The 27,121-nt window shown below is 36.3% G+C and overlaps 1 protein-coding gene across 2 annotated transcripts in view; it reads left to right on the top strand.

Moving 5' to 3' along the window:
- Positions 1-27,121, top strand: part of WDR70 (WD repeat domain 70) — a 144,679-nt gene that overhangs the window by 58,274 nt on the left and 59,284 nt on the right. For both annotated transcript variants that reach the window (XM_050912469.1, XM_050912470.1), the window contains one exon: positions 24,792-24,966. In XM_050912469.1, coding sequence (XP_050768426.1) covers positions 24,792-24,966 — 175 coding nt within the window. The remainder of the gene's footprint in view (positions 1-24,791; positions 24,967-27,121) is intronic.

Below are 27,121 nucleotides of genomic sequence, written 5' to 3'. Positions count from 1 at the left end.
CAGAAGGAAGTAAGAAATTTGTCAGTTCTGTAAGTAATCTGGTGATTAAGTGTATGGATGAATAACACTAATTAACCTAGAGATTTAGCTAAGGAGTTCTTTACTTGAATGTGTTTTTTTAACTAGGTTAAATCTTGTGCATATATTCACAGAAGTGTGTAATGTTGCTTTTAGCTTTCCAACATTTCAAGTGAGTAGAATAAAATTGTATCAAAAGAAAAGACAGACATAGAAACTCAGTTGTTTTCTCCATGGAACTGCAGTAATTCTGTCTTTAAAAGTTTGCCTTACAGATATGATAATTTCAATTTTCACTAATTTGACTGTTGTTAATTCATACCAACCTTTCACTGTTTTTAAAGCATACATACAAAGCTCTTTTCAGTATTAACTTGATTTAAACTTTCTTCTTGCACAGGCTGTCTTTTCATTTATGGCTATCTGTGGCCTAGAACTTTAAATACCCCACAGCTATTCCTGAAAGATCAGTCCTTTTTAGTTGCACGTACTGCTTGCCATTCTAGATAAGGCTCAGATACAGTGTGTGATCAACGACATCTTTGTCTTTTTCATAAAGCCTTTACCACATTATTCAGGTTTATTTGGAACATACACTTATTAAGGCAAGGATCTGTCAGTTTATCAGCAGTATGTCGAGCATGTCTACAGAACTGCAGTAAAGTTTATAGTAACAGAAATGCCAACAATAATGCATTGCCTAGAAGTGGAAGGAGATTTTGAAAATGAGAAAGACTTTAAAAATTATTCTCCTCCCTGGAAATACACCTGAGCAGAGTGACCTAAAACCACTGTGTTTTAAGACATAACTAAGTCCTTGTTTATGTCATTCCAAAATATCAGTTGACTTCTGTGTTAAAACAAAGGAGGAAGAGGAAACGGATAATATTGTTTTTGTTATTTGGATGTTCTCTTATCACAAATGTGATAGGTAGTGCTGTATGAATAAGCAAGAGAGCTCAGTGATACTAAATGTTCCAGCAACAGGTGTTCTATGTCCCTACTCTCACATATTTTTTCCTTTTAGAAGTAGAATCGCAGCCAAACTTGAAATTTGGCAGTTCTGAACTTTGTGATTTGTCATTGCAGCCAGGGCTGTGGTTTCTTAACAGGTGGTTTACTGTAGAAAATTCCTCTCACAAGTCTTCCCTCTCTCACCCTCTATTAAGTTAGGTTAACATTCGTACTCTTTAAAAGGTATCTTAGAGGATATTGACTGCCATCAGCAAGTGACCTCGGTAATAAGTTGTGTAGGGATAAATTGTGCTTCATTGTAGATCTATCTCCAATTAAATAAATGGAGTTATTTCAGCAAAGTAGCTTCAGATCTTCAGAAATAAAATTTTGCATTTAAGGTACAATTTAATGCTTAGACTTCTGTCAAATGTATGTTTCAAATATGCAGCTACTCTGCTTCATGGGATAGGGTGTTAAATGGTTTTTTAAAATCATATACTGTTGCTTAGTAAATGTTCTCTGTGTCTTAATGAAAAAGAGACAGATTTCTGCCACTTGTGGTGTGAATTAGAATAAGTGATGACCATAGACAGTGTTCAGAAAGGAGAAGTATACATTCTTAAAATCCATCTTTTCAGGTTTAAAACTATTAACTGTTTGACAATGGTAGCTTAACTACCTTTTTTAATGGAACAGTTGACAATAAGTTTAATTAAATTTGCAAATATTATTTGTAGTTTCAAGCATGCAAAATATAATTTGTGAAGGACGAGTGGTGTAGATAGTAGTTTTGCATAACTTCCATCTAATGTTTGCAAGCACTGCTGTTGAGAAGAGTTTTTTCTCCTTTAGGACACCTGTTACATCTTAGCTACTACTTGTGGGGGCTTTTGAAATCTGATACATCTTAGTGGACAGTGCTGTTTCATGATCACTTTTATCTCAGCTACCTTCCACTTTATATATGTTAACCAATTCCATCCTATTGACCAGGTTTGCATCGAGAATAGCTGCTGTCTCATCTCCCTCCCATTAGCTGCCTTGTTTCTACGTCTGTGTAGGTGGCAGCTATCAGCATTTGACTTCTCTTTCATGACTGTTGTTTTATGGCAAGTGTTCCTTTAGTTAGTCCCAGAACTGTATAAAGGCTTGATAGGTTGACAGAAAAGATATTTGAGCAAGGTCTGGAATAGTACTGCTGAAGATAGCCAGCAGTCAGTTTTCCTGCCCACAGAGCAATCAGTTGCTCTTCCTCCCACGATGCCATTCTGCTTGTCTTGAACTGGCAAGCTCCCTTCAGCCCAGATGATTCTGTTTTCATTCAGTTGATGAGGTCTGTGCCCCATAAGCTTTAGAGCCAAGTCACCTACTACAGTTCGCATACTTGTTCCTTAGATTTTTTTCCATGGTAGTATGTTCTCAGGAGAGCGTGAGATTTGGTATCTCCAGCCTGCTTGGCCATGCACTGTGAGGGACAGCTCTGTTGGCTGTGAAACTGGGATTACATGGCGTTTCTCCTGGATTTATAGAATCTAATCTTCAGGTTACATACTGTCTGCTCACTCTAGGTTGGTAGCCTCTCAACCTAAGCTGATTACACTTTCAGTAAATAAACCCTGGAGTTTGTCTGAACTCTGTCAAGGCCTGGAATAGCTTGGTTGACAACTGGAGAACTGAAGCTTTAATTTTACTTTTCTTGAATGTTTTAAGTATCAATAATACTGTGCATATGAAAACATAGATGAGAGCAGAATCTGGACTTGTGCAGTTCAGTGTAAGTGTAGTTATATTGTCTTGCTGTTAAGCAGAATTTGTAGATTTTGTGAATAATGTATTTGAAGAAGTATGACAATTAAACTTGTTACATATACCGACCTTTTTTTGTTTAAAAGCACCAAACAAACTACACTGAAGAAAGCTTTTTGTTAAATATTATTAGTCTTAATGCCTTCAGTGTGTTAAACATTTTATGTGTAATAAATACAGTTAACACTCATCAGTCTGCAGCTTTGAAAACTGCTGAGAGCATTAAGATAGCAATGCCAAGGCTACTACCAAGATGCTTGTATAAACTTTCGTTAGAACCTAATCTTCAACACTGCATCTGTGTTCACAAATTTGAAGCCTAGTTGGTAAAGCATACTTGCAAATAATTACCGAAGTTTCACCTTTATCTAGGGGATCATTTAAAAATCTTTGTTTAATTGCAAAGTCTTAGGCCTGTGCTTTTGTGCAGTTTTAAATTTACTTCCTAAAACAAGCTGCGTGCCAGAAAGCATAGGACCTGCTTTGGGGTCCAAAGTTATTACTTCCCTAAAAAGGTCATCCTGAATTTATACCTAGTTGCATCATACTGCTTTATAGGGTAGGGAATGCAAATAATATTGAGGTGAAACAACTGAATTTGCCAGTGGTGTAGTATGGCTTAGACTTCCATCCTAGTAAAAAAAAAAACAAACAACCTTGCCAAGTCATTTCAAGCACATATGTATATAGGTGTGTATACACATGCATATTCACTTCATGTGAAATAGTCCATATGAAGATGAAATTCTGAAGTTTGAAAATTTTTCTTCAAGATTTTTGTGACATACTTTTTTTCCCAGGACAATATTACAGTTTAGGCAAATTTTCAGAATTAATTTAGAACATAAAAGAATACAATTCTATTCAATGATTTATTTTTAGTCATACCAAGGTAAAGTTGTTTTTTATTACGGCAAGAATCTTGAAAGTTCTTTTTTGTGTCAGATGAAAATATACATTAAAAAAATTAGTTGGTTTACCTGGCAAGCACAGAATTTAAATATTCGCAGTACTGTAGTGCTTTCTGCACAATTTGCTCCTTTGAGAACTGTGCAGTGTGCGGAGCAAGAAGGGATAGCCTTTTCAAAGGAAGTTGGCTTTTGCTAGTCAATTGCAATGTTCTTAGCATGGGAAAACAGTAGTTTTGGTGCATATATTTGCTTCTCTTGTCCCAGAACACTTAGTATTTCACCCTTCACCTGTATTGTGCACAACTTAAGTTATATGGATAAGCTTTCCTTGGGACTTGTTCTCTAACCCCTTTCTGTCAAAATGAGACAGATTGGAAAAACTGTTTAATTATTACATCTTTCCTGGTCTTGGCTCACTTTGACTGAGAGGGGTTAGATAATACTTTTGAGCAGCCCCATTAGCAGATCTGAGGGGTAAGTACTGGCAGGATAGAAATGATGGGAGACTGGAAGTTTTAATACTTCCATCAGCTGAGCTTGATATCAGATGGGGAAGAAGACAGGAATTTGCCATTTTTAAAACCGATATGAAACTTCCCATGTTTTTGGGTCATATACAGATTGTTGAGCAAACACTTCCATTGTGATGACTTCGTTCCACAAGTGAACTGTGGCACTTTGGCAATTTCCTTTCCTGTCTTCTCCCATGAAGAAATGATTATGTTTTTTATTATATGAAGATGAAATCCTTTCCTCTCAAATGTTCACTGGTTATTTTAACCTATAACTCAATTTAAAGGACTATTTTCTCATGAGATATGCATCTTATTTGAATGACCAGAATTCTCTGATTATTCTAGTAATAATGGGAAGTACAATAGACTTAGTAAACTAAACTCAAATGTTTTTGTTTGATAATGAGAAAGTAAAGTAGGGTAGACAAGAATTTATTTTGGCACGTTTGCTTACAAAGATAAAATATGCATTCTGTCTAAGAAAATAAAATTAAATTGCCATGATTAATGTTCAGATCTGATTCTGTATTAAAGTTATGCGGTAGTGACTAATGATAGTTAAAATCCTATAGATCAAAATTCTGGGAAAATATTTGCTTTGGGTTTTTTGACGTTTGGAATTGCAGGTAATTTCATTGTTTGCATAATGAAATTTAAAATTGTTCCTCTTATCAGGGTCCTCATGTTATATAAATACATGTTTTAGTTAAAATCCCACTGATAAGTTACTTGTTCCGTGCCTAAGAGATGTGTGTCGGGTGGTTTTCGTTTTTCATGAAATGAATTGGAATAGTCTGAAGTTGCATTTCTCAGTTGGTAGTCTTTTCAAAGGTGTATGGTTTCACTGGGTGATGGTTGGTCTGGAAATGCTTTCAGTTCAGAAAAGTCTGTTAAAGGCTGATAAATCCCATTTCACAAGTGGGATAGAATATCATGGAAATTCTGTATGGGTTTTTGAGAGAAACTTCTCTTGTTTATTTAATCAGACATTTTATAAATTTTTGTACAGTAGCCGTTAGTAAGTTACAAGCAGTAAATTACAATCCAAAATCTGTTGAATTTTTTTCTGTTAATTCCAGTGAGTTTTGTTTGTGACTTTTAAAGGATTAATCTTGTAAATACATGTGAGACGTTTGTCATATATCAGCTGGACTGGCTAATAGGAAAAGATCTTAAAACTGGTAATCTGAAGTAATCAAAACAACATGTTTTTAATGCAATTTCCTAAGATTAGATTATTGCCTCAAAACTTTTATATTTTTGTAAATTATTTTAATTAAAGCATATTTTATCAGAGAAAGTCTGAATCTATTTCTAGTAAAACCTGAACACTAAGTACTAGTCACAGATAATGAAAGCAGATTGGTTAGTGAACCGGGTGAAGACATGCATCAAACAGCATGTGAGGTCATACATAGAGAAGAATATTTTCAAAATTAGACCCCTTTCCTAAAGTTATGTAGGGTTAATTGTATATAATCTCAGTATGAAGCTGTGAAAGAGCAGATACACTTCTTTTAAAAATCCATACACACACAGAGAATTAACTTTTACTAATGACATTGGTAAAGGATATGATCTTAAAGTTTTGTTTCAGTAATTACCATTGAGACTGCAGTTGAGTTCTGTGTCTAGTTCCAATGACAGCAGCCTAAAAAGGATGTTGAAAGACAGTGAAAAGGAAAAATATCAGAGAAGAACCCTGAAACTTTGCTTAATGGAGACTCAAGGAGCTGAATGTGCTTCAGGTTATTGAATAGGATATTAAGAGACTTGGCAATAGTAAAGAAATACTGAACCAGAGATAAAATGTCTGACAGTTGAAATTTCTTTAAATTGTTAAAGACATAACTAGATCCAGTGATCAGAAGTTAGCAAGGTTTGAATAGGAGAGAAAAAGTATTTCTTTGTCAACAGAGGGATTATGTGACTGTGGAACTGATTATTAAGGAAGGAATGCAGTAAATTCTTTACTATTTGTAGCCTTCACGTAGAATTGGTGGATGAAATTGCTCTTTTAATCATCACACAAACCAGTGAGCTCAAAAAGCACCAGTTAATAAGCCTGAGACTGGCATGGACATGTAGATTTCACCATTTAGTGAAACGTATCCACCACGTAGTGGTGATAAAAACTCTGATCAACTCATACATGTGACTTAGTTACTTGTGGATAAGGGTTTGGGGCTTGAGCTGTGAATATCTGTTAAAAGTTATTCAACTTTTTGAGGCTAGGAAGAAGTCCATACATAGTCCTTCTGAGAATCGCAGAACTGTCCATGTGGAACTTCTGGTGGGAAATGGATCTAATAGTTCTTTCTGTAGCACATTACAAGATTTTTTTTTTTTCTTTCTTAGTTGCATGTTATCTCTTCAAAATCAGTCTGCCTTCACAGTGTTATCAACCAATTCCTCATTGACTTTTTACCTGATTCCCCCCCCCCCCCCCCCCCCCCCCCCTTGCTGTTTCCAAATCACTCCCCAGTAGATTGTTTTACAGTCCCTTATGGCAATAATGTTAATTTTTAAAGCTAACTTTATCGTTCAAGTATTTGCTAATAAAGCTTTATATTAAATGCATTTCTCTTCAGAGGGGTTAGTTTGGTTTTGGAAACCTTTCATCTCCTTCTCGAAATGTTTCCAGACCTGTGATTTGTGAAATCTTCTGTTTGCTAGGACAGAAAACATGTGATCGATAATCTTCAGTTTAGCTCATTAATGGTAGTGGAAACTTCTGGTCAGCTAATCTCTACAATTAAGATCTACATTCATTGGTGTCTGTGTGATTTAGAACCTGCTGGCAAACATTTCAGTCTCCTGAGGTTGAACTTCTGGTGAGATAAGATGCAGATCTTCTTTTGTCATCATAAACTTCCTAGACCATATACATTCCTCCCTTCAAAATAAATAATTTACTTATACTCATTTGTAGCTTCTTTCTGTTGTGTGATTCACAGTGAATTAAATGGATGGCAGAATAACAGGTACTGAAGAGTTTCAGAGAAGGAAAAAGGTGTCTTCCCTTTTTTGGTGGTACACACTTAAGCTTTAAAAATTAATTATTCTATCAGCATGTTTATTGTAAATCCTAGCGAATAATTTAACTTTAAACAGAGTTAGTTTGAGTTAAAATTTGGCTTTAGAACTTTTTCAGGGAGATTTTTTTAAAAAAACTACTTTAGTTTTTCATCCAAGTTAATAGTAATTGTGAAAATAGATTTAATTACTTGTCTATAAGTTGATGTTTCATCCCAGCATGTGTCTGTCTGCAGCATGAACTGCTTTTCCTTTGGAATTTTTTTGTTCATTTTTAAGGACACTGAGTAAGTATAGTGCTAATATAAAAATACGTTTTTGTAGTTGTCTTTTTGGACCATTAAATCAAAATTGCCATTGAAATACAGTGTAGAATATATGCTTCCAGTTCTTTCATGCAGAGAGACTACCTCAGACGACAAGAGTGGACTCATACAGTCCATGGCCAGGGCTTGTTTGCTCTAGAAACTTTTCCAAGTAGACAAAGGGTGTCTAATATATTTTACATAGCTCACGTTTATTTACATTAAGTTTAGCCATCGAGTAAAAACTCTCTCAGTGACTGTCGAATGGCTCATTTTTAAACCTAGGACCCATGTTTAGAAGGATTGAGATGACATTAAGTCTCCTGAGAACTGTACGTGAAATATAATAACATTATAGTTTAGTTTCACAGGTTCTGATATTTTGGGGAGCAGTCCATGCAGTTGTAAAATAGCTGTTCCACATGCAAACTCCCCCCTTTTTTTTTTTTTTTTTTTTTTTTTTATCCTCTGCTGAAGCTTAGCACTCTTGTAACAGAATTGGTGGAATGAACGATGTGAACGTTACTCATCTGCGTTGGTAGAAAGTTAGTGGCTTGGTTTAAAGAGCCTCCTCATCAGGTTACATTCAAATGAATGATATAGCAATGAAACAGCCAGATGGTGGCATCTTAGACAATGCCAAGTAGATTTTCAAGTAGATATATAATGACATCCATTTATTCAAAATACAAATAAATTAAATATTTAACAAGTTGCTTATTTGTTTCCTTGTTTCTGAGCCTTTAGTCTGAACCTGCTTAATATTAATATTTCAAGCTCTTTGTGGTTTTTTCAAGTGAAAGCTGAAGCACTCATGCAGTCTACCAATTTCAAGAGTGTAAGGTCTTGGGAAAGTACAAAATATTGCAAGGCTTCCAAAAGCAGTAGAGATGTGGTAGATCTGCCCACTTTGTTTGGAAATGCATATAATTATATGGAATATAACTTAAAAGTATTCCATGCATATTCAGTGCCATAATGTAGGAAGACTTTAAGGTAGTGAGCCTTACAGGCTTTATTTCTTGTAATGACTATTTGTGAACCAGAAGTTAACTTAAATAAGGCACTCTCAAACTGTTGCAGATAATATTACTTAGAATTAAGTATCAAATGAATGTGACTAGTGCTACATTCATAAAAATCAAAGCAGGAGAAAAGTTAGAGGTACACGAAGTAACAAAATCTTACAGCTTTAAAGAAACCAGATGTTTGTGCACATGCACACAAGTAAACACAGAGAGTAAGGAACTGATAGTCTGGTACCTGGTCCCAAGATAAAATAATTTTTTTGAATAACTTTTTTTTTTTTTATTCCTCTGTCAGTTACAGAGATTTTTGGTCTCTGTCTCAGTTTTTACCTGTGTAAAATATAATACTTTTTGCTTCCACACAAACCTGGTTTAACCAGGGTTTTATATACTCTGTGTACTATAGGGTTAGTGCTTAAATACCTACATTGAAATACCATGCACATTATCTAAAAACTTGTTCTCAAGCGTTGCATGAGGTAAAAATAAAGCAGAATTGGCATTTATGAAAATCAAATTACGTGGGAGGATTTGTATATCCACCTTATCTGTCCTCACATAGTTGATATTTTATTTTTTATTTCAGCCATAGCAATTCGTCTGTTTCCAGTAATGAGGTTTAGGAATGACATATGTCAGTTATGTTAAGTTCTGGTGACTTTTTTCTTTCTCTTGTCTCTGAACAGCCTGAGTTCTCATCCTTTGGCATAGGAGCATGGTATTTTGGAGGAAGAGGGAGCATTGTGGTTGTGTAGGGGTAAAGTTCTGTTGCTTTTGTGAAAATCTCCCCTGATTAGTCAAAATTACAAGTCTTTGGAAGAATTACATCTGGAGACTTGTTCGTAATACAAGAGTGCCTTCCTCAAGAAATTGCTGCTATCTTACATGTGTGTAGTAATTTGCACTGCACTGGCATAGTGGTTTGCTTTTTGTCTTGACATGTAAAAGTGTGAAGTCCACTCCAGATACGTGAAGATGGCTTTTCCTAGACTAACTTATCTATTTATAGATATATATGCAGTGCAGAGCTGAATAGGAGAGCACAGCAAATGAGCAGGCCTGGTTAAGAGGAGTTTGAATAATGACTGTGCTGCCCTTGCTGAAAGCTGTATATTTACAAAAGGTTTAGTAAAGCTATTTTTGTCTTTATAAACCATGTACGTTTATATTAATATTTTTCTGAAGTTTTTCCTGATTAAAATGTTAGCTGCTGCAATAAAAAATGCAGTCAGTTGTAAGAGCTTGCATTTGAGAGCTTTTTCAACTTACATTTTTACTGAATAACTTCATTTTTAAAGGGTTCATACAGTTTCAGGTAGATTATCTTAAGAACTGAAAGTTTAAAACAAAAGAAAAACTTGCTGCAGTGCAGAGAAAATGAGGGGCCAAAGCATGCTAAATTGTGCCAATTGTTTTTCCTCATTTACTTAAGCAAGTCTTGCTATTATATTGTCCATGGCTCTGTGGAAGTGAGTATGGCTTGTGCTTTGTCCCTAGACCCACTGGAATGGTTTTAATTTTAAAGTCCAGATGCGTTTACACACATAGACAGGAACAAAATTCTACTTTTCCCATAGCATGGTTGAAGTGAAATGGATTAATCAAGTGGTTTTTACATTGCAGCTCATATAAACACAAACTTTTGCTGAAGACTAGGTTTTCAGTTAAACATTGTGCTTTGATCTTCCAATTTCGTTTCGAGATGCTGCCCCTAGTCTCATATATTGATTCCAAGACTAGATCAGTTTGTTTTTCTGAAATGATAAGTTTAGAATTTCTTGTTACCCCAGCTTCCAAGTTTATCGTATATGAAATAGGGGAGGTTCATTCTGTCTGTCAGTGTAAGACAGAGAAACTCAGGAAGAGCTAGGGAATCCACCCAGTGGTGATGGATCATAAATTAAGAATTCATAGTTCCTTCACAGTAGTTTGAAATACACATACATGCACATATATCCAGCATGTGTATAAATGCAGTGACTTTAGTAAGCATGTGAAGTTGTTGACGTGCAAACAGCAGATGTGACATGAAAATACACTTTTCCCCCTCCATTTGGAAATTGAACTGGTTTTGTAAACTTAGTTTACAACTTAAGATGATTTCACCAAAGACTGGAAGTGTCTGGTAAACTTACACTTTTGATGCTGACTTCTCTGCAGCTACTGTACATACTTTCAAACAAGATGTTTCAACTTTTTCAGTGGTAGGAACTGAATGGCAGCTTACGAATGTCTATCCTGGGCTGTGTAAAATCAGCAGTAGCTTGTGGGTCTAAACAACCGGTCATAGGTACATTCAAGAGGAGGTTTTGACATCTCATGCACTTCTAAAAGCAGTTTTATCTTTCCACAAAACTGAGGGTGCCAGGAGTGATGAAATTGTGGAAGAGGCCAAATTCAGCCTGGGACCACCAGTCTGGCCTGTTTGCATCTATTATTGAAGGCTCTCTTGCTTCAACAGAAAACACATTTGGATTTTAACCATAAAAGTATACAAAAGTTAAAAATTGTTTTTCAGAAATTGCTTATTTTTTTGAAAGCTTCCTTAGCTGCATTTTGCCATAGTAGAAAGGAACTAAACATACAAAGCGTCCTGAACTTGCTTTTCACTGATAGCTTCCAGTCGAGTGGAAGCTGGCAAATGTCCCAATTTTCAAGAAGGGTAAGAAGGAAGACCCTGGTAATTACAGGCCTGTCAGTCTCACTTCAGTGCCTGGTAAAATTATGGAGAAGGTTATTCTGGGAGTTACTGGAAAACACTTGAGAGACAATGCAGTCATTGGTCAAAGCCAGCACGGATTCACGAGGAGAAAGTCCTGCTTAGCCAACTTAATTTCCTTTTATGACAAGGTCACCCATCTAGTTGACCAAGGGAAGGCAGTAGATGTGGTTTTTTTGGACTTTAGCAGAGCTTTTGATACTCTCTGTCACAGTATGCTTCTGGACAAAATGTCCAGCACACAGCTAGACAAGTCCATAATAAGTTGGGTGAGCAATTGGCTGATGGCTCAGGCTCAAAGAATTATAGTAAATAGGGTTACTTCAGGCTGGCGGCCAGTCACCAGTGGGGTTCCCCAGGGCTAGATTTTAGGGCTAGTGCTCTTTAATGTTTTTGTAAATGATCTGGATGCAGGAATCAAATGTACCTTAAGTAAGTTTACTGATGATACTAAACTAGGACTCCCTCAAGGGTAGAGAGGCCTTACAGAGAGATCTGGATAGGCTAGAGAGCTGGGCAATCACCAACCGTATGCAATTTAACAAGAGCAAGTGCCGGATTCTCCACCTGGAATGGGATAATCCTGGTTATATGTACAAATTGGGGGATGAGAGACTGGAAAGCAGTCCCGCGGAAAGAGATTGAGGGGTTTGGGTTGATGGCAAGTTGAATACCAGTCAACAGCGTGCTGTGGCAGCCAAAAGGGCCAACCGTGCCCTGGGGTGCATCAAGCACAGCATAGCTAGCGGGTCGAGGGAGGTGACCGTCCCAGTCTACACTGCAGTGGTGCAGCCCCACCTCGAGTACTGTGTGCGGTTTTGGGCGCCTCAATATAAGAAGGACATCAAACTATTAGAGTGTGTCCAGGGGAGGGCGATGGAGATGGTGAAAGGCCTCAAGGGCAAGACTTAGGAGGAGCGGCTGAGGTCACTTGGCTTGCTCAGCTTGGAGAACAGCAGGCTGAGGGGTGCCCTCATGGCAGTCTACAGCTTCCTCACAGCGGGCAGCGGAGAGGGAGGTGCTGATCTCCTCTCTCTGGTGACCAGCGACAGGACATGAGGAAATGGAATGACACTGCATCAGGGGAAGTTCAGGTTGGACCTTAGGAAAAGGTTCTTCACTGAGAGGGTGGTCGGTCCCTGGAGCAGGCTCCCCAGGGAAGTGGTCACAGCACCAAGCCTGTCAGAGTTCAAGGAGCGTCTGGATGACAATCTTAGTCATATGGTTTAGTGTTAGGTGGTCCTGCGAGGAGCAGGGAGTTGGACTTGATGATCCTGATGAGTCCCTTCCAACTCAAGATACTCTGTGATTCCAAGAAAAAAAGAATTACAAATTTTGCTGATGCCCCAGGTAAAAAGGAAGGGTAGAGCTGGGCATTTACACTCATTTAAAGAATAGCTGAATTATTGAGGAGGCATCCATGAGTTCTAGCTGGGAAAAAAAAAAAATTGAGAATTTCCCTACTACTTGATTGACTGGTGTACGAGCACTTTCAGCTGCGAGTTAAACCTTGATTGCTGTGGAGTATTGTCGTGGTTTAACCCTGGCCAGCAACTAAGCACCATGCAGCTGCTCACTCACTCCTCCCCCCGGGGGGATGAGGAGGAGAATTGAAAACAAGTAAAACTCATGGGTTGAGATAAGAACAGTTTAATAATTGAAATAATAATAAAAAAATAATAACGAAAAGGAAGATAACAAAAAGAGAGTGAAATATAACTGTGAAGAAAGACAGGTGATGCACAATGCAATTGCTCACCACCAACTGACCGATGCTCAGCCAATCCCCAAGCAGCGATCTGCCCCTCCCAGCCAACTCCCCCCAGTTTATGTACTGGACATGACGTCATATGGTATGGAATATCCCTTTGGCCAGTTTGGGTCAGCTGTCCTGGCTGTGTCCCCTCCCAGCTTCTTGTGCCCCTCCAGCCTTTTTGCTGGCTAGGCAGGAGAAGCTGAAAAATCCTTGACTTAGGATAAACACTGCTTAGCAACAACTGAAAACATCAATGTGTTATCAACATTATTCTCATACTAAATCCAAAACACAATATTATACCAGCTACTAGGAAGAAAATTAACTCTATTCCAGCTGAAACCAGGACAAGTATCCAAATAGGTGTGGGGGTAGGTTCTTGTTAACTACTCATGAGGGCAGAAGGGAGTGGAGAAGTAAGAAGTCATTTACAACATGTAGGAGCAATGGACATGAGTCGCCAACTGAAGCGTCTGCAGTTTTCCCGATACCCATCTCCCAGTAGCTCTTAAAGTCACTGATATTGATGCTATTTCTATGTCTTTGTTGTGATTTTGGACTTAGTTATAGTCTTACTAGCTTTTGAACAGATTTATGTTGGTTCATAGAATTTTAGATATAAGAAGTGTAAGTCCCTGCCAGGAGTATTCATATGCTCTAAATGCGTTGTAAAGCACCCTTTCAAGTTGTCTGGAGTCACAGAATAATTTAGGTTGAAGAGGACATCTGGATGTCATCTGTTTCGATCTGCTGCTTAGCACAAGGCCAACTTAGATCTGGTTGCTCAGGTAGCAGCAGTCTGTGCAGTGAACTAAAAGGTGAATTCCTGCACAAACTGAAGTTTCAGGGCGTAAGGCAAACAGAAGACTAGAGCACTACAAAATAACACGTTCAAACTCTAGAGATAATTGATTTTTTTATTGCATTGGGCTATGAAACAAGTCACTTCTCTGATCTTTTTTTTTATTTAAAAGGAAAAACAGATTGTTAAAAATATTTTCTTAGTTGTTTGTGTCCTGCCTTAACTATTTTTAAATCTACACATTTTCAACTCCAGCAAAACAATAACATTTCCCCCCATGTGGAGAATATAAGTGATAAGGGAGCATAAGTGCCTTTGTTTTCATCTTCAGAAACAATGAAATTTAATACTACTTTGTCCGTTAACCTTTTGCTTTAGACTTTTAACCTTACACAAAAGTCAGAAAGGAATACAGGGGCTTCTTCAGTAGCAGCAATATTATGATGTGAGCAAACCATGGTGACGAATATATGAAAAAATGATGCTGTGTGTGGTTACCCAGACAGATACGGGACTCTATCATGACTCTTTGGAGACATGAGGCTAAGAACCATATTTCTTCCCTACAAAAGATGCTGTCTTCCTTTCTGAATTTTTGGGAGGAGGAGGGAAGTGTCTTACACTTTGGTGTATATTCCAGAAAATAAGATAAATACATGAATTTGTATTTACTTACACTTTATGTGCTACAGTTTGGCCTAGTCTTTATAGGCCTTTCATTAAGTTTTTATGGAGATTGTACTACAACATACAAAGTTTGTTACTTCACACATAAATACAAAGTAAAACTCACTTCTAAAATTTCTGTAGCCTGAGGTGCATAGTTAATCTGTACAGCTGAGTCAAATTTTGCATTGTTTAGAATAGACTCTGTAACTTTAAAAATCAAAATACATTTAAGACTTACAGTTCGCTCTCTTTTGTTACTTAACTCTGTTAGATTGCAGTTCATTGCTGATGGAACTGCAGAAAAGTGGCTGTAAGTGAGATCTAAAACAGCAGCAAAAACAATTAAAACTAATTGTCATGCATATAGGATCAGCTGAGGTGTTGCTTCAGAGAGCTTTTAATTGCTTGACTGCTTTAATTTAATTTCAGTTGATTTTTCACTGGTTTAATGGAGAGTTCTGCTGTGTGGAAGTTCCAATCTAAGTTATTTATTGGAGTGAAGAAGAACTTGAGATCCAAATCAGCCTTAACTATTTTATAGCCATGACTAATCAGCTTTTTAGAAAGCATCCTGTTTTCCTAGTGATTTACTCTTCCTGCTTTTGCTGTATCATGCAAGACTGCTCTTGAGTCATTTCAGTTCATGCAGGTGACAGTAACTTGAACTGTCGAGATGTTCTTTACCAGAAGTCTTCCCCTTTGATCTTAATCAGATGTACCCCATAGGGAGATTGATTACATCCCACTCTTATCTTTACTGTGGGAGATGAGATCTCAGTTCATTGCCTTCTTCCCCCATTTGAAAAATGACACAAAATTGTACCTCCTTTTACCATCACAGCTTTCAGAAGTGAATCACATATCATCTGGAATTCATCTAATGTTTTGTATAGAAATAATAATATTGAAGTTAGATGTTGCTGGAATAGTAAATGAAGGATGACTTGTGTGCAAAGTGCTACATAGTCTTAGGAAAATAGCAGTGCTTAGTTTTTTTAAATAGCACAGCATTAACATAGATTTTGAATTATTATTATTATTTCAAAAGCATATTAACTCTTTACAGAGCTCAATATAGTTCATTAAAGTCACTGAACCTGGTACTCATTGGATGAAAAGATCTTAGAGGGATGATTCTCTAACCTACTCTATGGATGGTTTTCTGAAGACTTGCTTAGATACTTTGCTGATTTGAACTGAAGGAGTGATATGCTTTGATGCAGACATCCATGATTGCCAAACTAATGGCTGATGCAAAGAAAAACAACCTCTTTCTTCAGTCGGGTTTGTATGTGAAGACTTCATCAAGAAACAAAGCAAATTAGCTGTCAGTGCTAGTGAGAAAGTCATTCAAAACTAACAAGCTTTTTTTCTTGTAGTGCAGTGTAGTTGCCCAAATGCTCATCACTAATGCAATCAAATATATTCACTGTTTTAGGGAAATACAAAAGGAAATACTTCAATATTTAAGGAAACACTAAGGGAGAAAGGCTTATAGGAATTCGCGCATGATGGGCATGTTCAGTTTTTGCCTGTACATTGGCCTACAGAAGGGGTTTTGTCAAATAGACTGAATCCATTATAATTGCCTTGAGTTAAACTTGAGAAAAAATTGTTCAAGGAAGAAACCATCACAACCATACAGCTTGGAACACCTAAAAATTATTTTGTATTAAACTATGAGCCCTGCAACTGTTCAGTACAGTATATGCCTTTAATTTGAAGACCATTTTCTTAGTCTGAAGAGGCCTTTTTCTGTATCACTCTTTTGGGAATCTAAACAGTGTTCTGGAGCATGTTTGTGCTTTTTTTTTAAATGCCTCGGTGATTTGCCTTCCAATTTATCTTCTACAGAATTTGAATGTATTTAAGAAAGTGCTCAGTGCAGTGCACTCTCCTCTCAATAATATCTAAAGTGTTACTGAATGTCATTTTCCTTTTACGTAATTTATTCTTGTGCATTGGTTCTTGAAGGTGTGTGTGTGTTTGGTTTGGTGGTGCGGTTTTGTTTGTCACCCCCCGCCTCCACTCCCTGACAGTTATCCTGTCTTCAGAATGTAATCACTGGTTTTAGATTTCTTCTCTGTTTCTGTATTCTAAGCAAGCACTGAATATAACACGTATATGGCATCTTAATCCTCCTTCTTTAGAAGTATGGACTCTTACTGGCATAATAGTTGCATGCCTGCATACCCTCTACTACTGCTTTCTGTCCAGCAGTTAGCTTAGTTAACCTTTTTTGGTTTTCCACAATTGATCTGTTTTTCACTTCCATATTTCTTCTTAGCTTTTTTTTCTACTTGTATGTTCATTCCCGTAATATTTCTTTTCATATCTTCTCTTCTGAGGTTGTAAAGTTTCTCCCACCAAGCCTTTTGTTTTACTTACGTTCAGACTATTTGTTTTGATGTGAGGAAGATTTTGCTGAGCATTAGTAACTACACTGGAACTTTCCAATAACTGTTAATGGAAAAGACATACAGTAATGTTATTCTTTTTTTTTTAATCAACATTTTCTATCATTTACTTTCCTCTTGATCTTCTGCCTTTCTGTATATGATTTATATTTTAATAAGTTATACTGTCTTCCAGGATAGCGATTACATTCTGAGCAGATTGCTGGTATCCTCATCTGTTAGTAAAAATGATGTATTATATGTAATGTGTTTTCTAGCTGGTTTTAATTACGTAAGAACACTTGATTTACAAATAACTATTTCAAGATCTATACATTTAGCAAAAGAAATCAGATATAAGAAAACAAATGTATTCTTGTTAAGAGCAAGTGTAGTTTAAAGTTTGAGGGTCTTTTGAAAATCTGTGAAAAAGGTATAAAAATCTTTTTAGAAAGGAAAAAAGGTCTTGTAAAACTTTTAGGTCCCAGGTGAAACTTACTGGTTTGAATTAAAGTATTCAGAATCTTTGAAGTTAAAGACTGGAGATAGCAAGGTATTTTTCTGAATTTTGCATTGCGCGGTATAGTTCAGTGGGAATTCACAAGGGGGGAAAAAAAAAGTCTAGAGGAGAATCTTGGAATTTCTTTTATGACCCATTCTGAAATCTTCCCATTTGTGTGACTGGATGCTCTTTCTTGTGCTTTGAGTGAACAGCTGCTGTTGATAGTTGATAAGTGTCAACATTTATAATGTAGGATTTTTTTTTTTTTCTGTGTTGTATTTTGTCATTCCTTCTCTCTGCCAATGTGATGTGTGAAATATGTCTGCTATAATCTTTGACTTTAAGAATGATGGAATTTTGGAGTTGGTCATTTTGATGAGCTGATCTGCAGATACTTTGGGGGAATTTTCAGGTTTTGAAAGAAGTCACAATGTACTTAAAAAAAACTTTGTGCAAAATTCCACAGGGTATTTTTTCCATCTCTTTGGACAGGCCCTTAGAAGCGAATAGCTGAAATATATTGAATTTGCATATGAATTACATATCTAACTTTATGTACAGGATCTGCTGATTCAAAAAATTATTGAGAAAACACAGTCTTTTCACATTGGCTTGCTTTGTACATTAGTTGTGTCTCCAGCTCTGCTTATATTCTCCATGGGTACTCTTCCTGTAATGCAAAAACTGAAGCAAGGAAGGGATGCATAGACGATGCCCCCTTGTTCATCACTGCATGGTCAAGGGCCTAATTAATTGTATGGACTGAAGAGAGTCTTTTCTCCTATTGATAACCTTGAGGAAGGAAGGGTCTGGATGGCTGAATGACTTAAGCAAGTGATTTCTAAATCTGAGTTCTGCTTGGATGGTGTGTGTCAATACTAAATTGTTAAGACTTGTAGTATGTTAATTACTAGCTTATTTCTAGGAAGTTTGTTGCTAGTCTTAAATTTTTACCCTTTTGAAGAATACCTTTTTGTATTGTTAGCCGGACCAGTGGTTTAATCTGGGAAAACACAAAAATAACTCAGTCTGGAAAGCTTGTGAGCTTTGCATTTCAATAAAAACAGATTTCTTATGCCATAAGTAAGAGGTTCTGTTGTCAAGTATTCTACTGTGTCTTTAAAACTCTGTGTTCATTATAACCTGAAAGCGGTTATATAGACGTAGTGGTGGGTAACTCTTTGTATCTGAATGCATCTGTTGGCCAGTTCCTCAACCAGAAGTGATCATATGTTGTAACTTGCTAGTATTTGTTGCTGCTGCTGCTGCTGCTGTTTTCCTCTTGTGAACATGCTGCACAGCTGACTTGAAAGCAGTCATGCCAAATCTGGCATGACGTTGTAGCTGTTATATTCCGTTCCTTGCGTTTATTCTCCTTACCCAGTCTGTCTCTTTCCATCTCTACTCTTCTCCCTGACTTCCATTAGGAGTTCTGGTTGCTTAGTCCAGTTAATACTCATTCATAGTTAGTTCTTCTCTGTCTCCTTTTCTAATTTAGTTTTCCTCAAATCTTGGCCAGCAGCAGGATTTTTGCTTCGTAATTCAGAATGTCTACTCTCCATGCTCTCTCAGACATGCTTATGTGTCATTTCAGTTTTGAGTTGGTTGCTTTTTAATTCATTCGGACTGGACAATGGGAGCAGTTCCCATTCGTTGTTATTAGATTTTAATCTATTTTTCCCCCAAAAAATAGTAATTATAATTCAGCTGTAATTACCCAAATTGTGGTAATTTCTCCTATCAAGAAAGGGCTACCGATTTTATTTGGAAATATGGAAAAATATAGTTTCATAGTTGCTTCAACCCATTTGCTGCATATCACATAAAAATGAACTTTGATGTTTTTGTTTGTTTCTTACTCTGGTAAAATGTTTTATTTGTTAAAGTTTCTGTTTTGTTTTTTTTTACATTTAGGCATTATTTAAGTAACAGAGAAGCTGAAGAATTGTTACAAATTTTTAAGTTGTGTCAATTTTTTTGGCAGTTCCTTCCATAGTTATGATTTTACTTATGTTGGATGTGACTTTTCTTGTATTCTGGTTTAAATTATTTTAACTCTGTTCAGATGCTGGGAGTAGGTAGCTTATTTAGAAGTTTTTCTGCCAAACAAGTATGGAAAGTTTCTCTGGATTTCTCCATCTGTTTGTGTGTACAAATTTTTTGAGGATCTGGCAGATGATTCAACCTTCATTGGGTCCCATGTGCTCAACAGAAGACGACTACAACTTACTTCTGCTGAAAGAGGGCAAAGAGAATACAATAATGAAAGTTTTCTTGCTGACATAGTCTTATACCACCATATGCACGAAGTGCATCTTAACAGAACTTTTCAGCTGTTTCTTATCTATCTGTTCTCTTTACATATTCTGCTTTAGGTAATTTTTCACCATATTATGTAAGCATCTTAATTTCATTCCTGTGTATGTAAGGTTGTTTTATGTCATAAAAAAGATGAAAAAAATCTTCCTTTAAGCTCAGTTACTTTTTTATAAAGAGGCTTAATTTAACAGTTTTAAAAATGTGTTTTCTATCACTGATAAGATGACTTGGAATTCTGTGCTCTGCTGATAAATTCCATTGCAGCAGTATTTGTATGATGATTTTAAAGTATGTTATAACTTTCCAAGCTAGCCTTTTTGGCCAACCTTATATTACAAAGGTAGGCGTTATAATATATTACAAAGATAAGCATTATAATATAGTTACTAGATGCACAACGTTAAGCCTGATCTGTACTTCTAGCAGTAATGTATTCTGTTGCTTTTTTTGTATTTTAAGTGTGATAAGAATAGACTTAATTATTAAGAATAGACTTAATATATTTATACTGTGTTAAATGCCAATAACATTCAATATTGTGCAAGAGAGTTTTGCAGTCCAATAGAAACAGAGGAGATGGGACAGGCAGAGAAGCTTAATGGAATTTGACAGGTCAGGTTTTTAATGTTTGAGTTGGTTCATTCCTTGAATTTCAGCAGATTGTATTAGAATAGTATTAGAATGGGCAGTGGCTTGCTTAATCAGGACTTAGAGAAATTTTCCATGCTTGCAGGCTGGGAAATGCAGCTACATAAATACCTTTAATAATTTGTGTAATACAGCAGCATTGTCAATAATTAATTTTAGTGAACATCATAAGAACATTAGAAAAAAGGGGGAAAAAAGAAAAAAACCGTTTGTGGGGAAAAAAACCAAAAAAACCCCACTGAATCCCAGTAATTAAATTAGTCGTTTGTTATGGGTCATTTAACTTCTCAGTGGTCAGGAAAATATCCACATTACCTTTCCAAAAGAACATTCCCATCCTTTTCTAAGTTCCTTTGAATTGCTCTTGGCAAATACAAGAACTTTACAAAATCTGTTTTGCAGATGTGGAATCCACCATTGAAAAAGTTAAATTTAAACTTGTGTATGCAGAGCCTTTTTCATGTTTTCTTTGAAAGAAAGTTTTCTTTGAAAAGAAATTTATGAAAGAGAAATTAAAAATATTTATGTGGCTGTGCATATCATTCAGTATATTAAAATCTGATGTGATGAAAGAGCAACATTATATGTTGGAGGGATAGTTTTAAAAAAATCACTATAGATTGTTTTTACTACAGAACAAACTTTCATTAAACATAGTTTGTTTTTAGGTGGAAAAAAGCCTCATTCAGGAAATGTTTTCCTTTTGTTTTCAGTGGAGTTCAAAAATGTCTTGGTTATACCATCAACAGATAACTATTAGTATTATACTTCTGCTAAATGCTGCAACATAGAGCGTAAAACAATGTTATTCTGTCATCCCACACTTATTTAGGCCTAGGGAGATACTCTTAGTAAGAGGCTTTTTTGACCAAAATGAGTCTCCTGGAACTGATCTGATTGATTCGGGGGTAAAATTTTTTATTAGTTTCAACACAAACAACATTAGATTGGACCCAGAGTAGGTTAGGAAGTGAAAATGGGACTTCTGTAGTGCAATCTCAGTTATATTTTTGTTATATCTGAGGAGGAGGAAGAATCGTTAAATGGTACGAAATATTCTGTAAAAAACCAGAGTCATAATTCCAAATTGTGCTCTCTGAGTTGACTGTGATATGGTATGGTGACTGAGGGTCAGTAGCAGAAGGGGAGAGACAATACAGAAGCAGCCTTAGTTAGCATTTGTTTGCCATATTGCCAGTTTAAAGACATATTCCCTAAAGGTAAATTGTTTGGGTTTCTGTGCTTCCTTTCTTGTTTATCCCCTTTCCTTCTGGCTAGAATGGGAGGAGTTAAATATTAAGTATTAGGTGTTGTGAGGGAAAGGGACTGGAAAAAGGCTTCAAGTAAGTTTCAAGCATAAACAGCAGAGGAGGGGAAAGCATCAAAGTGCCTGCTGAAAGAAGAGACAGGATGCTCAGATAGTTACTGATGGAGTATAGAGGGTAAAAGGGGAATGTCAGAGCAAATTAGTCTATGCGATACTCAGATTGTGATGAAGGCCCTTAGCATGGGGTAGTGACAGTATCTCTCTGAGGTCCTTCAGTGATCCCTATGTTTCTAGTTCGTCACTGGTCTGAAGGAAAACAGAAAACATATATAGTTTATAGATGATTCCTAATGTTTTGGTTGGTGGTGATTCAGTCAGAAACCATGGGCCGATTGATTCATGTGGTAAGCTGAAATTTTGTCCATGGTATTATGAGATGTGTTTGCAATATGATGACCATTTTTTAATAAAAATTGGAAGTGTTTCCAGAAGGAATAAAAATACTTAAAAGATCTGATGTGAAAGAAGAGATTAAAGAGCCTAGTCTTAGCTCAAGAGTTAAGGGCTCTCTGGGAATGATTGATCAATTTGTAAGTAATATATAGATGATTTCTTATAAAATATTTCTTTTATTTTAGTAGAAGAGTTTTATAGCTAGATCCAATAGCAGTAAGGCAACAGTAAACACACACTCGGTGTGGGGACATTAAGAAAACATTGAGGGGACGTTAAACATGTACTATAGACTATGTGGGCATTTTTAACAGGGCATATAACTCATATGTGAGGGAGTGTGGCCAACTGTCTGCAGCAGAAGCAGCGGCTCAGGAAACTTGGATTTTTTTGTCTGACCTGCTGATACTACAGTTGATTTAGGGCTCACATTTTTTTTATCTGTGTTTTAAGAGATTGAACTTTACAAGTGTTACTTCTTTCTTTAGAGCTGAAAAATAAAATGAATAAGAAGGTTTGAATGTGCTCTGTAGTGTTGTGAAGCAGTTGAGGTTTTGACAGAACATTGAGCCCTAAAAAGAGGAGACTGAAGCCTTAAAAAAGGTCTTTCTGTGCCAGCAGAAATGAAGAATTAGGATGGTGAAGGATTCTCAGCGATTGTTTTTGGAATTGCAGCTGAGATGCTTGTGAGGCATCTTAGATAAAAAGACAAATAGGGGGAGGCAGGCTTTAAACTTCCCTGCACATAACCATATTACTAGTACGCCATCTGAGAAGTGGGTATGCCAAGGCAGTTCTGGGAAACTTGTACTATAAGAGAGGAAGTAGCTTTCCAGCCGGAGATGGTCATCACAAGAGGAGGAAGAGAAACTGGAGGTATAGGATATTCAAATGAGATTCTGGAAGGAGTGAATATTATGAGGGCAAGGGATTGGAAAAAGACTCTAAGTTTTCAGTAAATATCAGAATGGGAGAAAGTGTCAATGTGCCTATTGAAAGGTAGGAGACTGAGATGGTTATTGACAACACATGTAGAGGAAAAGGGGAATCTCAGAACCACATAATGGTTGAGGATGGAAGTGACCTCTGAAGATCCTCTAATCCAACCATCCTGTTCAAAGAAGGATCACCTAGGCACCTAGCACATGGCCATGTCCAGACAGGTTTTGAATAACTCCCAAGAAAGGCGACTCCATAACCTTACTGGGCAACGTGTTCCATATAGCAACATGGATTTATTTAAGTGACCGTAGAAAACGCATCATAATCTAATGTTTCATTTAAGAAAAAAAAACCGAAACCCAAACCAACCATCAGAACACTTGAATGTCTTAGCTAGAGCTCCAAATAGAGCAATGAAGTGATGCCTTACAGATATGAGATTTGAAGACTTTTAAAAATGAGACTAATCTGGACTTTATTATGAACAACTGGAGATTCATTCTACTTCAGTTACTGATTTCTCATTACTGTCATAAAATGTGTGATTAAAAATAACTTCTATGAGCTATTTCCAGCTCATTTTCTTGTCTGTTTTATCCTAGAATTATATATATGTCAGCTCTGTAGCCTGTCTGGTCTTGTAGCTCTGATGGAAGTTCCTAATGTTATGCCGTGGTGTCTTGTCCTATTCTCGAGAAATGGCAGCCTTTGTTAAAGTGGTACTTGCTTTGCTAGACACCAGTGAATTACGTGCTGTTGGATCATAGGCAATGTTTGTATAGTCTAAACAAATGAGGTTGTCTTGAGAACTTCATGATTTTTTTCTTTCTAAATTAATCATCTTCCTTTCTTTGCCAAATGCTGAAACTCTTCTCTGCTTTAGATGCCAGAAGAGTTTTGAATTTTTATCTGGAAAGAATTCAACATATTAAATGGACAGAAAACATTTGTATCTAAGACAGTTTAAGGAGTCCACCTGTATCTCAGTGTTTTAGTTCTCTCTCATTTGGATGTTTTTGTGTATCTAGGAAACATTGAAAATCCAGGCAGATATTCTTTTTCCATTAAAAAGAAAAAGGATGTATTTATTTTGCTAATAATGTGGGAAAAACTCCACTTGAAAAAACAGTATTACATAAATAAGTCTTTGTAAAGTTTTACAACAGAACTCTAAGACCTTCAGGATTAGTGGAAAAGAACTACAATAATGGTGCAATTAATTGTTTAAAATGCCTTTTTAAAATAAAGAAAAGTCTGAAGAATAACCAGCCAGTTGCAATACTGCCAGTTAAAAGCAGGTTTGTCAGTTGTTGTCACGTCAGAACACTTAAGACAATCTGTTCAGTTAATGAATTTGTAACAGCATTCATGCCTGTTTCCTGAAGTCTTCATTCTTGTAAAGGACTGAATATTTTCATCTTCCCGATTTCCAGTGACAGTGGAGACTAGGTAGTACCTGTGTATTAACCTTTCGTCGTTTGTCCAGTTGTAAATATTTGTTATTGTTGTTTTTAACTTTCACATGCATGTTAGTGAATGTGATGTTTCTTACTGGGAAAGTGGTCATGTTAGTTTCATGACTGCCATACCATATCTTAAATGCTATTTTGCCATTGCAACTTTATTTGAACAACATTACATGCCATTTATGCTGAAAACGGTGTTTGATTATATCGTAAGAAGAATTATTTCATATGTATTAACTTTATCTAAAACAACTCTTTATTTAAACCTTTTTCCAGAACTGTGAGGACGTGGGATGTTAACAATGAAAAAAAGCACAAAAGTGTGTTTAAACCACGATCAGTTCAAGGTAAACGGGTGATTCCTACAACTTGCACGTACAGCAGAGACGGTAAACTTATTGCAGCTGGCTGTCAAGATGGCTCCATCCAGATCTGGGATAGGAATATGAGTGTAAGTCAAGTATTTGATAACAATATATGCTTCTAATATATGAAGTGCTGAATGCTGAAGTTGATAAAATCAATTTTGGTACTTTTATACTTACATTTTATTCCCTGCCCCCCCCCCCCCCAAAAAAAAAAAAAAACCTAAATAACTCATAGGCAAAATTTAGTATTTCTTCTGCCTGTCTACAACTGATCTTTCAGTGTGCTGCTATTCAGTTCAAAACACTGAGGAAACTCTTGGCAGTCTGGTGTTTTTTAAGGAAGAAAAAAGTTGGCCACATACCTATATTTAGAATATTATTTATTTAAGATGCGATGCCTGTGGAAAAAGCTGTAGTTTCTTGTTGCTTCTTATGTAATTAAAAATGTATACTTCCATATTTTATTTGAGATATTGACTACATTAAGCAGTAACTCATAAAACTTCGTACTGAAATCAGTTATTCATCCAGATAATAGACAGAGGAGAATAGCATCCAAGTGGGTGAGGATAAGAGTAATGCTGCACATTAAATGGCGAACGTTACATGGTCGAAGTGTAAAAATTAACACTGGGGCAAATTGGAACAATTTATGTAAATGCAGTGTGGTCAGAAAGAGTCAGAATGGAAACTATTTCAAATTCTTTAAAATTATGAAATATAATCTGTAATTTCTTCTGTTCATATTGAACTTAAAATTGAATTTCCAGTAGTTATGAATCTAACGGACAACAAATATGTACAATTCTTGCTACTACTTTATAATTCGAAGCTTAGAGCAATCAGTGTTCCCTGTTGTTTTCTGTAGTATAGTTTACAAACCAGTCCAGTTCCAAGAGTTTAATGTTGCAATGTCAAGTGCAAATTCACCAGGCAAAGCTTTACTGCTTTTAAAATTAATCATCCTAACTGCTTTTAAAATTAATCAGCCTAATAATCATCCATATCTCCTTTATGCCCATCTTACCCAAAGAATTGGTGTCCAGTCCCCTTCACTTCAATGGGATAAGTACTTACGGCATGGATAGGAGGAGAAAATGAGATTAGGGTCAATTTTTTTGGAAGCCAAAGTAAGATTACAGAGGAAATGGGGTGGGGGCAGGGGCAGGATCCTTTGAATCAAACTGACATAAATCATAAATCTTTGAAAGCCGTACAATTCCAATAGGATGGCTTTGGGGAAATAATACTGAACTAATACAGGTTACTTTAGTCTGTTCATCTTTCAAAATATTTTATTTTAAAAAGGAAAACCGGCAATTTAGGGAACTTTTCACAAAGATTGAATAAAATTTGATTGCTGGAGGCAAGAGGAAATGTATAGATGTAAAAGGAAAAGAAAGCCCGTTGATCATATTCGAAGTACAGCCTGTATTTTGGGATTGTCATCTATTTTTATTTCTGTTTTTATTTCCACTGTAAACCCAGTAAAACTTCCTAATGGCATGAAGCTTCAGAATTCATCCTAAGTGTAAACTTGTTCTAGCAGAATAATAAATTTTTCAGAGACTGGCTTTCATCACCTGTGTATGTTGTTTATTTTAACATATACAGTATTGAAATATTAAGCTTTCTGGTGTAGTTTTAACAATAGTGCTCTTGGTAGTCTGCTTTTTCATGTGCTTTTCCTTTTGAACTTTTGTGTGTCTATAAGATGACACGTTGCAATGCTGATTGAGTGCAGTTTAAGGTGATTATGAATAATTTAAAGATACATCCTGTGCATCTTGTGCAATTTCCAACTGGTGACCCCTGTATAACAATGCAAGACTAAAGTGATTTCCTAGTGGAAATGAAGTTGGTAGTGTCCTTGGATTTGTATTTTTAAAGCCTAAAGAATTTTTGTCTTTGCTTTTATTGGTCATTAAGAAATGTGCAAGATTTTTGTGTAAAGGAGCAGTGTAAATTGTTTTTTTTAGTGGCATTCTTATCTAAAACTGCTGGTACCCTCTGGAAATCTCTGTGTGTAGTTAAAATCAGACGTTTCAAAAGGCATCGTGATGAAATAATTAAAAATAGAAAAAGCCTTCTTCTTACATTTGGGGAGTGGGGGAGGGATAAGGAAAAAAAATTAAAAAGGAACATATGTTCAAAGTAGGATTTAGAAAGAGGAGGATGGGATTGACTCCTGCAGTAGAATGATGAAAGCATTTACTGGCCTGACAGCATGCAGAGATG

This window comes from Gymnogyps californianus, chromosome Z (genome assembly GCF_018139145.2).
Source record: "Gymnogyps californianus isolate 813 chromosome Z, ASM1813914v2, whole genome shotgun sequence".
NCBI classification, from domain to species: Eukaryota; Metazoa; Chordata; class Aves; order Accipitriformes; family Cathartidae; genus Gymnogyps; species Gymnogyps californianus.
This window is presented reverse-complemented; position numbering and strand designations above follow the sequence as displayed.